Source organism: Hypanus sabinus, chromosome 11, assembly GCF_030144855.1.
Source record: "Hypanus sabinus isolate sHypSab1 chromosome 11, sHypSab1.hap1, whole genome shotgun sequence".
NCBI lineage: Eukaryota > Metazoa > Chordata > Chondrichthyes > Myliobatiformes > Dasyatidae > Hypanus > Hypanus sabinus.
In genome coordinates, this window is record NC_082716.1 from 68,990,901 (window position 1) to 69,007,534 (window position 16,634).

Genomic DNA, 16,634 nt, shown 5'->3' on the forward strand with positions numbered 1-16,634 from the left:
GCTTTGAATACAAAAGCAGAGAATTTATGCTCTAATCTGGTCACACTTGACCTGGAATACTGCATTTATTTCTGGTCACCACACAATAAGAATGATGCAATAGCACCAGAGAAGATGCAGAGATTTGCCTGGATGTTGCTTGGGATGGAGTGTTTCAGTTATGAGGAGAGATTGGAAAGATATGCCAGTAATATTAAATCTATAACAACAAATTTCATGACATATGCCAATGTTAGTAAGCCCAATTCTGAGAGGCCAGGTCAGTGTTTCCTCGGGTAGAGGGGTTAAGAGTGGACACAATTATAAGATATAAAATTGAGGGATATAGACAGTGTGGATGGCAGGAAACTTTTCTGCATATCAAAAGGTAAATAAAACTGGAAAACATAAAGGAGTAAGAGATTTAGAATGAATCTGAAAGGAATCTTTTTCACCCGGAGTGGTGAAAATCTGGATACAGTGTCAGAGACTGATAGAAAAAGTATCTCAATGAACACATAAGTTGCATAGGTGTAGAAGGCTATGAGCTAAATGTTGAAGATGAAATTAATATAAATCGGTGCCTATTGGTCTGTATGGCCACAGTCATCCAACTGGTCTGTTTCTGTGTTGTATGATCTAACATTTTCTTCTCAGAAGGGAAAAGCATGTATATCTTTTTGTTCATATTGGATATTTTGATTTCCTTGTTTAGCATAAATTTGCATCTGAAAGAGCATTAAAGCAATTGTTGAAAAATATACTTGGACACGATGAAGAGATTAAACTTTGTCATATGAGCCTGCTTGCTAATGTAATTTTGTAGACTTCTGATTGTTGTAGTTTTAACCACAAATCGATCTCTGCTTTTAAATGCTAGTATTGTAGTTACTTACTCTGCAAAAGAAGCCATTGTAAATGTGTGTGGAATTGGCTATCATAAGAGGGCCATAAATGCCAAATCACTAACTAATTTGCAAGATACAGATAAATTTTTGGTATTTTATTACCTCTAGAGAATATTAAGAATATGGAACTGTATAGCATTGTGCAGAGCATTCAGTCCATGATGTCGCACTGTCCATGATGCCAATTTATACTAAATATCCTCTTCCCGTGTATCATCTATATCCTTCCATTCCCTTCATATTGCTGAGTCTATTTAAAAGCCTCTTAAACTCCACCAAAGTGCCTGCTTCCACTATTATCCCTGGTAACTCATTATAAGCACCTATCACTCCCTGCATTTATATAAAAACAGTCTTGTTGCACCCTCTTCTAACTTTAAAAGCATATTCTTTGTTGTTTGACATCTCTATCCTGGGGAAAAGATTCTGACCGTCTACACTTATGATTTGAAAGACCTTTATTAAGTCACCATTCAGCTTCTGATGCTAAGTAGAGCAACTCAAATTTGTTGAAGTTTCCCTCAGAGCTCATACTGTAATCAAATTAATGTTGGTATATTACAACATTAAAAATTTATTTGTCAGGTAGAACAAAGAAATTGGGGGAAAAAAACTTGCAGAATTTAAGCCAGTCCAATTAACAAGTTGGACTAAATGTATTCTTGTAGAAAGATACCAAACCAAAAGTGTGTACAACATACTCTGTCTCTAAAGGCTAAGTTAGGTTTTTCTAAATGGCAGAGTTCATTTGTGCACCTCAGTGGGATGTTTGCTTGATGGTTTTGAGTAGTCCTTAAGTTTCCCAGGCAGTGGTACTGGTTTGTGCCCGGAAGGGGAGAAATGAAGACGTGAGGGGGGAAAGCTAGTACAATGGATTTTAACATTGCTACTTTGATCACATCTGCTGTTTCCATGTTTTCCTCAAGGGTCAAACCTTCTGGTAACAGGTGAACTTCATACTAAGTCACTGGAGCTGTTGATTTGGATAGTCAGTAATTTACGATACAAATTCATCATTGTATTTTTTTGTGTTAAGCAAGGTTGTAGTGACTAAGTGTTTAATCTGTAACAATTTTATTCATAGGACAAACCTGGCAATGGTGAAAGAGCTTGGAGACAGAGCAGCCCAGGGACGGGCTTATGGGAATCTAGGAAATACACATTATCTTTTGGGGAACTTTAGAAAAGCAGTGCAATCCCATCAGGAGGTACGGGATGTCAAAGGCATTCTACTATATTCTAATGTACCTAATGGAGATTCAAATAGAGTATTTGTGTTCATGTAGTTTTTCATGGATGGGAAAGAATATTTTACATCTTGATGAAAAATTAAGTTTGGATATCTTTATTCTTCATGTGTTATATGCATAAACCTGAAGCTAGTCTATCTGACTGCAAACACCCTTAAAGATGTAAAGCTCTCAACTGTACTCATTCTTTATGCTTTATTTCTTATTAGTTTTACTTATTAAAATTAGATTAGAAACTATTCTTAAAGTAGTAGATGGTTGTTCTGTGAATTTGAAGTACATGTTCTAAACTTGGGGATGCATTGTGCCCATAGTCCTCCATACCTGCATTCACCCGGCCAACTCAGAGTTTTAGAGAACAGATTTAATATTTTATCTATTCAATGGATTTCCAAGACTGGTTGCTTAAGTGATTTACAAATAATTCAGACATTCATGGTACATATTAATAATTTAGTGTAAAGGATCCTGCATCTAAATACATACAATTCAGAGAAAATTTCAATTAGTTTCTGTCTTTAATTAATTAATTTCTTGATTGCAGCGCTTAAAAATTGCGAAAGAGTTTGGAGATAAATCTGCTGAAAGGAGAGCTTGCAGCAATTTGGGAAATGCCCATGTCTTTCTTGGTGAATTTGCAGTGGCTGCTGAATATTACAAGTGAGCGTTATGTATATTTGAAGCCTTCAGTCTTTAAAAATTTATAGCTAAATGTTGTGAAGCCATTATATTGTTTTGCCTTTGTGATTGGGGTAGGAGGGAGTTCAGATGGTGAACGATTGGAAAGGTTGGGAAATTGTTCAGATTCCTCATCATCTACCATGGGATCCACTCAAGGAATTCATAGCAGAATGGACATTGTAGCTGGGATTTCTTAGTTACAGACATGAACTGCAGAAGACTGTAGTTTTTTTCTAAGTGTGTTTTAGCTACATCAGGGTATGTGGCTTGGCTATAAAAATCAAACTTGATCATTGTCAGGTTTTCTGAGGGCCGTTTGTTTGTCCTGATTCCATGTTATGTTCCTGAGCCACATGAGGAATGGGACAGCTTTTGCAGTGAGTTGCCACTGGTAGAACTGTGCAAGGTTTAGTGAGATCACTCTGAGATTAGTGGAATGCCAATGTAAATGCAATGTGTAAGGGTTATGCATCTTTATAGGGAGTTGGCATGTAGGGATTGATATGGCTGGATGGTAGAAGTGGTTGTAAAAACCTTCAGTTTGTTTTTTTAAAACTGAAATATGCCATTTACACTAAAATACTTGAATGTTGGAGTAAAAATGTTGACCCAAATGTTTGCTATCTATTTAGGAGAACATTCGATCTGGCTCGGCAACTGGGAGACAGGGTGGTGGAAGCACAAGCCTGCTACAGCCTGGGAAACACTTACACCCTGCTGCAAGACTATGAAAAGGCCATTGAATACCATTTGAAACATCTTATGATAGCACGAGAGCTTTGTGATAGGTAACATTTGAAGTTATTTGTGTTAGGTTGATTCTTCCATTGTTATTGACTACAGTTTGAAATATATTCATGAGTATAGGAGCAGTGTTATGAAACTAATCCAAAAGCCAAAATTAATGTGTTCAGAAGCTGCCATGGTAGATGAAGAGTTTATATGGAATATAAATCTACTTATTGTCATTTGTGGTAAACAAGGAAACTATTTCCTAATTTAATCAGGTAAAATGTACTGTTTACCAAACATGACTTATTTGTGATTTTAGACCATAGATGACCACCAACTAGCTTCCAGGCCAATAGAAATGTGATTCAATGCCTTCTACAAAAATAGGAAAGAGACCTGTAGAGTTATAGGAGAAAGGCAGGCAAATGGGTCCAACTGGATTGCCCTGTTCAGAGCAGTAATGGCCCAAATAACCTCTTTTCCTGCTTAAATGTGAGTACTTAATAGTCCTGGATATTGGCAATCTCTCCCTGTCATTGGCAGTTGTTTTTGACAGAGGACAGCTGGTTTCCACTCTTGAAAAGATGCTGCTGTATGGATTTTTAACATGATCAAACTGTTTTATGCTGGCGACCACTGCTTTGCCTTTCAGTAGGATTTTGGCTGATCTTTATACAATTAATTATCCACACCAATCCTGTATCCCGTGACTCTCTTAATACTTAAAAATCTATTCATCTTTTTTTTCCCTTGAGTATATCTAGTGATTTAATTTTCACATCTCTCAGGCAGAGAATTACAAACAATTCACTATGTTGTGGGTCAAGATATTTCTTTTATTCTGAATGGTTGATTCCATTTTTGAGACTCTTGACTCCTGGTTCTGGATGTCCCAGCCAATGGAAGCTTTCATGCTGTATCTTTACTATTGGGCCCATTTAAGACTTTCTTTCACATTTCATTGAGAACACAGATCATTCTTTTAAACTCGGTATGGTATGGGATGATGCTGTTTAATATCTCCTCTACATGAAAATCCTGTCATTTGAGGAATCAATCCAATTAACTCTCTGTTTACAGATATATCCTTTCTTCCTTGAGTAGGAGGGCCAGAACTGCATACATTAATCTACATGAGGATTCACCAGAGCTCTGTATAATTGGAGAAAGACGTTCTACTCTTGTCCATAGATCTTCTGGCATTAAAGCTCAAAGTACATTTGCCATCCTTGTTGCTTGCTAGATCTTAATTTTCAATCATTTATGTAATTGTCAATTAAATGCAGCACACAATAAAATATAACGGGCAATAACTTTGCCTAAAAACTATATTAACCATGATTAGTTCAAATATTTCAAAGATTCACTAAGTTCAAACAAGGCTCATTATCTTTTTCAGTTTTATAACCCTATTAGATTACTTGTATTCAGATATAAACAACTCTAAATGGGATTTTACATTGGTGAATTCTTCACTGAGTCTTTGATTCAGGGTTGTTTTCTTCACTGTTTGTTCTCTGGAGTCACTGCTGCTCGTCATCTCGTAAGGCAACTTCTTGTACATTACTTCATGTACCTACCAAGCATTGCTTAGTTCTTTATTGCTATTGTACAACTGTAATTTGGAATTAGAATCACGTTTATTATCATTGATTTATATGTTGTGAAATTTTTGTTTTGCTGCAACAGTACACATGAAACATAAAAATTACTGTTACTTATTATGTAGTGCAAAAGATAAATGATTGAGTAGTGTTCACGGATTGCTCAGAAATCTGAATGAGGGCTAGAAACTTTTCTTAAAGTTGAGTGTGGGTCTTTAGGCTCCTGTACCATCTCTTTGATGGTAGTAATGCAAAAGGGGAGCATCTCAGATGGTGAGGGCCTTCAATGATGAATGCCTTCTCTTGAAGCAACATCTTTTGAAGATGTCCTCCACGATGGTGAGAGATGTGCCTATGATGAAGCTGGTGTTAAATCAGACTGTTTAATTGTTATTTTCTTGGCAGTTTAACAATTAAGTAGTTCTTGTATACAATAACTGCTTACTATGCTTGTTAGTGGTCATAATACATATAAGTTCAGCATGTTCCCCTGGCGGCTATACAAAGTATGTATCTGGAAGCTTTATTACTTAAGTAAGTGCTTTCTCACTGGTTGACTCTTATCTATACATTTGAATAGAATATTCCTGATCTATGGGTATAAAATAGCTAACCTCAAAGAAGTGCCATCCTATTTCTTTTATCTCTCTTTGATTAGCAGACCTCCCTCACTGTTCATTTCAATTTATTTGTTTTATCACTGCTTAATAAAACAATTGTGAAGCAACAGATTTTGTGACTCTTTCCTGACTTCTGAAAGAACATTGGATTAAAACATCAGAATCCAACACTGTTGAATCTAAATCCTGCTGCAACTTCTTGTGAGCCAGTGCCTTGGAACCTCCATTACAGGCTATGATGCAGCCAGTCCACTGCACATCTATAGACATTTATAGAGAATTTGGAGGCACCCAATCTCCTGAAACTCCTACTGAAGTAGAGCTGCTAATGTGCCACCTTCATAATTCCATCAATCCGTTGGGCCCAGGGTAAATTATCTAAAGTCCTGATGCCCAGGAGCCACTGAGCCCTCAATGAGGATGAGTGTACTTCCCCTTCCTGAAGTCAATCAATTCCATGGCTTTGTTGACATTGAATCTGAAGTTGTTATAACACCACTTAACTAGGTGGTTTGTCTCACTTCTGTACCTCTCCTTGTTACCATCTGAGATTCTACCAACAACAGTAATGTCATTAAAAGATTTGCAGATGGCTTTTAAACTGTGACTACCTACCCAGTTGTAAGTGTAGAGAGAGTAGAATGGTAGGCTAAGCATGCATCTTTGAGATGCGCCTGTGTTGATTGTTACTCCAGTATATTAGTTGGCACAGGTTTTCAGTACCTGGCCATGTACACTGTTGGGACTTGATGCTTCACCCTCCTGAATAATGTTCTGACATTGGTCTCTGAGACAGGGGTCACAAGGTCACTATAAACTGTGGGTATTTTGTGTTTGTTCTGCTTTTCACAGCATTCATAAAAGGTATTGTACTCATTGGGGAGTGAAGCATCAATACTATTTATGCTGTTGAGTTTTGCCTCCTAGGAAGTAATAGCACGCAAGTCAATAGACAATAGGTGCAGAAGTAGACCATTCAGCCCCTCGAGTCTGCACCGCCATTCTGAGATCATGGCTGATCTTTCACTATCAATACCCAGTCCCTGCCCTGTCCCCATATCCCTTGATTCCCCTATCCATCAGATATCTATCTAGCTCCTTCTTGAAAGCATCCAGAGAATTGGCCTCCACCGTCTTCTGAGGCAGTGCATTCCACACCTCCACAACTCTCTGGGAGAAGAAGCTCTTCCTCAACTCTGTTTTAAATAACTGACCTCTTATTCTCAATCCATGCCCTCTGGTACTGGACTCTCCCAACATCTGGAACATATTTCCTGCCTCAATCCTATCAAATCCTTTAATTATCTTAAACATTTCAATCAGATCCCCTCTCAATCTCCTCAATTCCAGCGTTTACAAGCCCAATCTCTCCAATCTCTCTGCGTAAGACAGCCCTGCCATCCCAGGAATCAACCTAGTGAATCTACGCTGCATTTCCTCAATTGCCAGAATGTCCTTCCTTAAACCTGGAGACCAAAACTGTACACAATATTCCAGGTGTGGTCTCACCAGGGCCCTGTACAAATGCAAAAGGACATCCTTGCTCTTGTACTCAATTCCCCTTGTAACAAAGGCCAACATTCCATTTGCCCTCTTCACTGCCTGTTGCACTTGCTCATTCACCTTCATTGACTGATGAACTAGGACTCCTAGGTCTCTTTGCATTTCTCCCTTACCTAACTCTACACCATTCAGACAATACTCTGCCCTCTTGTTCCTGCTTCCAAAGTGGATAACTTCACATTTATTCACATTGAATGACATCTGCCAAGTATCTGCCCACTCACCTATCCAAGTCTATCCAAGTCTCCCTGTATTCTCCTCACGTCCTCTTCACATGTCACACTGCCACCCAGTTTAGTATCGTCAGCAAGCTTGCTGATATAGTTTTCAATGCCCTCATCTAAATCGTTGACATAAATCGTAAAGAGCTGTGGTCCCAATACAGAGCCCTGTGGTACCCCACTAGTCACCTTCAGCCAGTCTGAGAAACACCCATTCACTGCTGGTAGAGTCCTGGTTGAGCTGTCATGCACCTGATTGTGTTTCTAACTTCACACCAAATTGCCTTTGTGCTCTCATGATGATCTTCTGTAGCTTGTATCTCAATTTCTAGTAGGTTTCTTGATCCTTTTCTTGAATGCCACAGAGCTAGCTGCGAATCTCTTGTTTCATCCAGGGGTTCTGATTTGGGGAAACTCTGTTTTCAAAGGCACATGTTCATTGATGTGGGTCCTGATGAAATCGTTGATGGTTGTGGCATATTGAATCCTTGAAAGTGGTCCTGCCCACAAAGCAGTCCCTTAAGTACTCCTCAGCCTTCCTTGACCAGACCTTCATTGTCCTCCGTCTCTGTCGACATGCCAGTAGTAGAAGTACCATCAAGTGATTAGACTTGCCAAAGTGTAGGTGTGTGATGGCACGGAGAGCATTCTTGATGGTGTGAAAGTGATGGAGTATGTTAGTTCCTTAAATTCGTCAAGTGATGTGATTGTGGAGTTGGTCAGAGACTTCATTCTCCTTTACACTTGTGTATTGGAAATTACATTAACCAATGTTAAATCTTGAATGAATCTGACACCGTCATCATTCCTGTATATGTCAGTTTCAAAAGCAGAGAAGATCCACTAGCAGTAATGGCACAGTGGTTCTCATTCAAAAGGAAGTCTGCCAGTGGTCCATGAACTCTTGACTTGATGAAATCTGGCATTAAACATGGCAAAGAAATATCCTGTGGATTCCTGAGTGATTTGTTCCTTCATCAGTATTCTTCCACTTAGAAGAGGTAGTTGTGGTCCGCAAGTATACTGATTTAAGAGAGATGATTGTTCAGACCAGCTGGAAGTAGAGATAGTTGTGTCAGTATTGGTACCACTTCCTTCTAACATATTTGGTATTAGTCTGACATGGGCTTCATCTTTATGGTATATCTAACTCTGAACAGTGCCAGATCCCTTTGTCCCTTGCACTTTTATGTACTTTTGGTTTTAGCTGTCTTTTTGCAATTTGAAGAATTTTAGCTTTCCTGCAGAGGGCTTCACAATAGGGGATCACAGTAGGTGAGGATATTTGTATGCTGATTATCTAGCCAACATCAGAAATTCTTTGATCACCTTCACAGTTTCTCTTCCTTCTCTGAAAACAATATGTTGAATGTTCAAGCTGCCATTCTTCTGAGAACCTTACTGTATGCTGTTGTGAATTGTGGTCTATCATCTGTGATTTAGCTCCTCATGTATGGCAAACTGTCCTTTGACCTATCAAATTGTTGTTGATGTTCCATAAGATGGAACACCCTGCCCCACCCGAAAAAAAAACCTTTTCGATGCATTTTCCTTTCTGGGGTAAAATAGATTTGACTTAACTTTTAATCAGTAGACATAGACCATTTAAGTTAATACAGGTTGAAAATAGATGAAAGAATAAAATAATATGGTGTAGATACTAAATTCATCTTTTTATTTTAATTTTAGGATTGGTGAAGGACGAGCTTGTTGGAGTTTGGGAAATGCTTACACTGCATTAGGAGATCACGAACAAGCAGTGCATTTTGCAGAGAAACACTTTGAAATTTCAAGAGAGGTAAATATGAGATGCAGCATACTTTAAGGTTGTCATCTAGAAGTCCACCCTGAGCTGGCAACTGTAAGGGGCAGAATATCGGATCAAGGATATTTTGGGAATTCCCAAATCATAGATAATGCAATTAATATTGGTGTTCTTTGGTTTCACATTGGACACAAGTTTAATTATAGAAAAAAAGGTACTAGCTTATTCTGTAACCAAGAATTAATGGGCATACTTCAGTGTTGGTATTTATACAAAGGGGAAAATAAAGCTATGTAGAAATGAGTCCAAATCCTAAACAGGAAAAGCTAAGATGTCAGAAGCAACACACTCCAGTGTTTCACTTTTCTTCAGTACTAGAAAATTGGAGCACCAAGCGTACAAATGTAAGAAGTAGCCCAGTCCCAGGGTGTTACTGCAGTGACTATGCACATACACCTTAAACTGTTACCTCAATTACCTTCCAGACATCACAAAATTACAACTGTGGATTTTTTCATTGTAACAGATATTGGAAAAGCTTGCAAGAGGAAATTGAAGGAGATACAGTAGTTCATGGAGAAAGTTCCAAAAGGAAGTTATGGCACCAAAAAGACAGATATGGTATATATAGAGCCAGAACACTACAGCACAGAAACAGGCCCTTTGACCTATCTTGTCCATACCAAGCTATTCTGCATAATTCTATAGACCTGCACCCAAACCATATCCATCCATACCCCTCCCATTCATGTAGAGTACTGTGCAAGTCTTAGGCACATATATGTAGCTAGGGTGCCCAAGACTTTTGTATAGTACAGTAGTAATAAATTATGTATTGCACTATACTGCTGCTGCAAAAAAAGTAACTTAATGACATGTGATAATAACCCTGATTCAGATATGGGTCTCTATTGTGAATTGAGAGTGGTAAGGGGACAGGGAGAGGGGAATCATGGTTAGGATAAGAGCAGGGAGGGGAGGCACCAGAGAGACATTCTGTAATAATCAGTAAACCAATTATTTGGAATCATATTACCTCGCCTGGTATCTTGGGGCTGGGTGTTTCTGCACCCGCGCCTACCCCGGCCCCGGTACTCCTTTTCTGCCACCTGTTCCACACCCCTTCCGCAGTGCTACACTCTCACTATTTCCAAGATCCTTTGTTTCTGCCAGATTTATAAACTCGCTTGCTGGTCCACGTTAACACATACAGTATTGTGCAGAAGTCTTAGCCACACTAGCTATGTGCTTAATACTTTTGCACAGTACTGTACCTATCCACCACTTCTGCTGGCAGCTCATTCCACACTCTCGCCACCCTTAGAGTTAAGAAGGTTCCCCCTCATGTTCTCCCTTAAACATTTCACCTTTAATTCTAGTTCTGATCTCACTCAGTCTCTGGAACGAGCCTGTTTGCACTTACCCTAACTATACCCCTCATAATTTTGTATACCTCTATCAAATGTTCCCTCTTTTTCCTAGGTTCCATCGAATTAAATCCTAATCTATTCAACCTTTCCCTATAAGTCAGGTTTTCAAGTCCTGGCAACATGCTTGTAATTTTTCTCTTTCCTTTAACTAGGTGACCAGAACTGGCTGCAATAGTGCAATTCAGAGCTCGCCAACATCTTCTACCACTTCAACATCTCAGCTTCTGTATTCAGTACTTTGATTAATGAAGGCCAGTGTGCCAAAAGCTCTCTTTATGATCCTATCCCACTGTGATGCCATTTTCAAGGAATTATGGATCTATATTTCCTATATTACCAGATCTGTTCTACTGCACTCCACAGTGTCTACTGGTCACTGTGTTAGTCCTATTTGGTACGTCTTCCCAAAGTGTAACACCTCACACTAGTCTGCATTAAATTTCATCTGCATTTATTAGACCGTTTTTCCAGCTGCTCCAGATCCAGCTGCAAGCATTGATAGCCTTCCTCACTTTCCACCAAATCCACAATCTTGGTGTCATCCGCAAATCTGCAGATCCAATCTACCACAAAATCATTCAGTTTGTTGATATGGATGAGAAACAGCAATGGACCCAGCACTGATCTCTGTGACACCACTGGTCAGAGGGGTAACCATCTACTAGCACTCTCTGGCTTCTCCTGCAAAGACAAGGTCTAATCCAATTTATTACCTCATCCTGAATGTCAAGTGACAGAACCTTCTTGACCATCCTCCCAAGTAGGACCTTATCAAAAGCCTTGCCAAGTCCATGTAAACAACATCCACTGACTTGCCTTCATGAATTTCCCTGGTAACTTCCTCAAAATTTTATATGATTCGGTAAAACCAATACAGTCCATGATTTTACTGCTGCTTTGCCTCATTTCTGTAGACTCTGTCTGTTTCGTCAGTTAAAACAGATGCAAAAATTCCATTTAAGATCTTCCCACTTTTCTCAGATCCATGCATAGATGACCACTGATCTTCAAGAGGACCAATTTTGTCCCTTGCTCTCGTTTTGCTCTTAATTTATTTGTAGAAGCCCTTGACATTCTCCTTGCTCTTGTCTGATGGAGCAACCTCATGCTTTCTTATATCCCTTCTACTTTCCTTCAGTGTTCTCTTGCATTTCTTGTATCTCTCAAGTATCTCATTTTTGTTCGTTGCTGCCTCTACCTGTTAAGCACCTCCTTGAATATGTAGTCTATTCAAATTTCTCTCTCTGTTTTGATGGAAGGTTGATTTGCAATAGGTGAGGAAAAGCACAGTTTAGAGCTGGTGCTGTCTTTGGAGAACATGTGAACATTCTCCTTGTGACTACAAGGTTTTCCTATGTGTTCCTGTTTAGAAAGATAGAAACAGTCCATTTGAGCAGGTTGCCTTTTGCTGAGCTTCCTCAGAGATCCTGAAACTATACAACAATCAAGGAAATGGACGGTATTCCATCACAATTCTCACTGGTATCTTGTAGATTATGAGCATCCAGGATGTTAGGAGGCAAGCCATTGGCTTCTAGATATCCAGCCATCTACCTTTCCTTGTAGCTAGCATTTTTGTGTGGCTGGTCCGGTGGAGTTTCTGGTCTATAGTCATTAACTGGATCTTGATGGTAGGGGAATATAGTGATGTCAATGCCTCTACCAAGGGTAGATGTTTATTCCCTCTCTTAGTAATGAACATTGCCTGGCACTTAATTGCGTGAATGTCACTTGCCAGTTATAATGTTATCTGAATGTTAATATTTTGCTGTACACAGACATGGACTGTTTATTTGCTGGGGAATTGTGAAGACAAAATCCACATTTGTGATGTTTGCAATGGATGGAAGGTTCATTGATGAGTAGTCAAAACCAAATGAGTTATTTGTTCAGGTTTTTCAACCAGAATTCCAGTCTTCTGCTTTGTATTCCCAACCTAGTATTGCATACTATCAGGACTGTTGTTTCTCAGAAACATAGCATATTTCACAAAAGAAATTTTGAGTAATCATGTGAATAATGGAGAATAATAAGTGGGCAAAATCTCTTACTTCCAACATTGTTGAATCACTTGCACAAAAATATAATCTTTAGTTTTTGGGTGTGGGACGAATGTAGTTTTATAAATAGTTATTTTACTTAACACTTTGATATTCTCTGTGTAGCTTTCAAAATGGAACTACAGCCCCTAAGATTAAATAAAACCTGTTTTACTGTAATTGTCTTTTTGCAGGTAGGGGATAAGAGTGGTGAACTCACAGCCCGGATGAATCTTTCAGATCTTCAGTTGGTGTTGGGTGTTAGCTACAGTACAAACAGCTCCTTCTTATCCTCAAGTCATGAATTGGATTACAGCTATCAAGGTGAGTACAGAAACATTCAGTAAAGGAACTCCTGGGATTTCATTTTAACCTTGTGATGTTGAGGGGAGCAGCATTCAGAGCAATCATCCAAGTTGCTTTATGCAAATCTCAGCATATATATTGCGTCTGGTAATGGCAATTTTCTGCCCATCAGCCCTGCAGTTTTCCATGTTTCAGTACTTAAATCTGCTTGTTTCTCTGGGTATTGTTCTGATATGGAGTATACAGGAGCTTGATGGGCTTGTTTACTTTTCTCAGTTGGAGGCTTTTCTTTTGTACCCACAAGAACTGATCAATGTTTCTTCATTACTGTATGGTTATTGGTTATGTTGCAACAAAGTTCAAAGACCTTGTATCTTTCCAATTGCTTGTTGACTTTCAATGGTTTCTGTACAAGGACACTCAGGAGGCTCCTGAACTAACAGCTTTTCAATCTCTTACCTGTACACTGCATTTCATTTTTTCTACCGAGGTAGAAGACCTCTCATCGTCACATTATATTATCATCTACTATATTCTTGTCTATTCATATAGTTGGTCTATTTCCACTCAGTCATCTAACTTTTTTCAAATCTTTTTATTATTATTATATTATTCAAAAATAACACAAGTACATCGAAGTAACAACACTTATAATGCCTCAAGGAAAAAAAATTATCTTAAAGATTGAAAATTTTGTGAATTAAAAAAAAACTCTACTAAGCGAAAAAGTGGGGAAAAAACCCATTAAGGGTACAACCCCGGAGCCACGTGTCATACAAAAAGCTTTTAAAAATAAACATCAAACCGCCAGCAAGAAAGAAAAGTATATCAAAAAAAAATTTACAATTAGATCGTGGAGAAGATCTATCAATTAGCTCAAATGATAATAGCGAGCAAATGAGCCCCATCTTTTCTCAAAATCAAATAAAGGTTCGAAGGTTCGACTTCTAATTTTCTCCAAACTATGACATAGCATCACTTGAGACAAAGTCAGAGCTGATATATCCTTCCACTTCAACAAGATGGCCCTCCTACCCATCAATGTAACAAATACAATAGCGTGTTGGTCAGACACAGAAATACCATGGAGGGAGGAATTATTCCAAAAAGAAGTCATTTTATTAGGTTGTAGGTTAATTCTGAGTGCTTTAGAAATTGTCGAGAAGACTGACTTCCAGAACTGTTCCAGTATAGAACATGACCAGAACATATGTGTCAATGTGGCTGTCTCAGTTTTACATCTATCACAATAACTATCAACATTGGGAAATATTTTAGAGTCTCTCTCCTTCATCAAATGGTAACTTGGAGTACTGTGTCCAGTTCTGGTCGCCTCACTATAGGAAGGATGTGGAAGCATTGGAAAGGGTACAGAGGAGATTTACCAGGATGCTGCCTGGTTTAGAGAGTATGGATTATGATCAGAGATTAAGGGAGCTAGGGTTTTACTCTTTGGAGAGAAGGAGGATGAGAGGAGACATGATAGAGGTGTTCAAGATATTAAGAGGAATAGATAGAGTGGACAGCCAGCGCCTCTTCCCCAGGGCACCACTGCTCAGTACAAGAGGACATGGCTTTAAGGTAAGGGGAGGGAAGTTCAAGGGGGATATTAGAGGAAGGTTTTTCACTCAGAGAGTGGTTGGTGCGTGGAATGCACTGCCTGAGTCAGTGGTGGAGGCAGATAGACTAGTGAAGTTTAAGAGACTACTAGACAGGTATATGGAGGAATTTAAGGTGGGGGGTTATATGGGAGGCAGGTTTGAGGGTTGGCACAACATTGTGGGCTGAAGGGCCTGTAATGTGCTGTACTATTCTATATTCTATGTAACGATGTACAATTTTAAATTGAATCAGTGAATGACTAGTACAGATCGAAGAAGAGTTAACCAGCTTCAGAATCTGCGTCCAATCCTCCCATATAAAAGTCAAATTGAGTTCCTTTTCCCAATCCTGTTTAATCTTAAATAAAGGATGCTTATCCCATTGTAATAATAAATTATAACTTCTTTCAATAGAACCCTTCATCGAAGAGTTCATACTCATAATAGTATCTAACAGGTCAGCCTCCAATATGTAAGGAAAATTACTTAAATATTTTTGTAAAAAATGTATGACTTGAAGGTATTGTAAAAAGTGTGAATATGAGGGAGAATATTTATCGACTAATTGTTCAAAATACATCATCTGCCTTCTTTAAATAAATCCAAAAAAGAATTAATACCTTTATTTTTCCAAAGTAAAAAAAAAATTGGATTACTCAAAGAAGGTTTAAAAAAAGTAATTACCATAAATTAAATTACAAAATTTAAATTTTTTAAGATTAAAAAATTGCGAAACTGGAGCCATATTTGTAAAGAGTGCTTAATCACAGGATATAGGTTTAAATTAGCAACTTTAGTTAATTGTATAGGTAAAGCAACTCCCAATAACGAGATTAAATAAAACTGTTTCACAGCTCTCAGTTCCAGGTCTACCCAAATTGGCCGATCATTTCTATCAACCCAATATAACCAAAAGGACATGTATCGCAAATTAACAGACCAGTAATACATTCTTAGATTAGGCAAAGCAAGACCTCCACCCTTTTTCAACTTTTGTAAATGACATTTACTAATTCTTGGTCTTTTATTATTCCAAATAAAAGATAGAATGATAGAATCAATCTGATCAAAAAACTTCTTTCTTTCTTTTTCAATCTTTTTATTATCATTAATAATAAGTACAAAATACAATTGATATATTAATAAAGGGATTACAAACATACAAATTCCCATTACACATGAAAGAATACATAAGCAATAATTACAATATAAATGAGTTTTCCCAAAACATAAACCATACAGTATATGTATGAACAAGGTAAATCTAGGTATTACATAATATATAATATAGGAAAAAAACACAGAAAAAAGAAAAAAATATATATTATGCAAAAATAACTAAACTACTAATCTAATAGCTAATAAAGAAGAAAAAAAGCAAAAAAAAGAAAAAAGAAAAGAAAGAAAAACTAGAAAAGGAAAAAAAGAAGGGCTATCTCACAAGAGTACATAATCATCAGTGTCATCAACTCCGATCCTCTCAACATAAATAAGATTAAAGCTGGAAAATCAAATAAGCCTGGAACAGGGTCATATTACATCATATGAAAATATTGAATAAATGGTCTCCATATCTTTTCAAATTTAATAGAAGTATCAAATACACCACTTCTAATTTTTTCTAAATTTAAACATAACATAGTTTGAGAAAACCAATGAAATACAGTGGGAGGCTTAATTTCCTTCCAATTCGGCAAAATAGATCTTCTAGCCATCAGAGTGAGAAATGCAATCATTCGACAGGCGGAAGAAGATAAATGCAGTAAGTCCATCATTGGTAAACCAAAAATTACGGGAATAGGATGGGGTTGTAAATCGATGTTTAATACTGCAGAGATAATATCAAAAATATCTTTCCAATATTTTTTCAAAAGCGGACAAGACCAAAACATATGAGTTAAAGACGCAGTTTCAAATAGACGTCTATCACAAATA

General features: G+C 37.8%; 1 protein-coding gene across 2 annotated transcripts in view; it reads left to right on the forward strand.

Annotated features, from left to right (window-relative positions):
• The window catches only part of gpsm2 (G protein signaling modulator 2), a 76,706-nt gene that overhangs the window by 36,016 nt on the left and 24,056 nt on the right, over positions 1-16,634 (forward strand). For both annotated transcript variants that reach the window (XM_059984664.1, XM_059984663.1), the window contains exons 6-10: positions 1,972-2,095; positions 2,682-2,797; positions 3,451-3,606; positions 9,248-9,356; positions 12,987-13,116. In XM_059984664.1, coding sequence (XP_059840647.1) covers positions 1,972-2,095; positions 2,682-2,797; positions 3,451-3,606; positions 9,248-9,356; positions 12,987-13,116 — 635 coding nt within the window. The remainder of the gene's footprint in view (positions 1-1,971; positions 2,096-2,681; positions 2,798-3,450; positions 3,607-9,247; positions 9,357-12,986; positions 13,117-16,634) is intronic.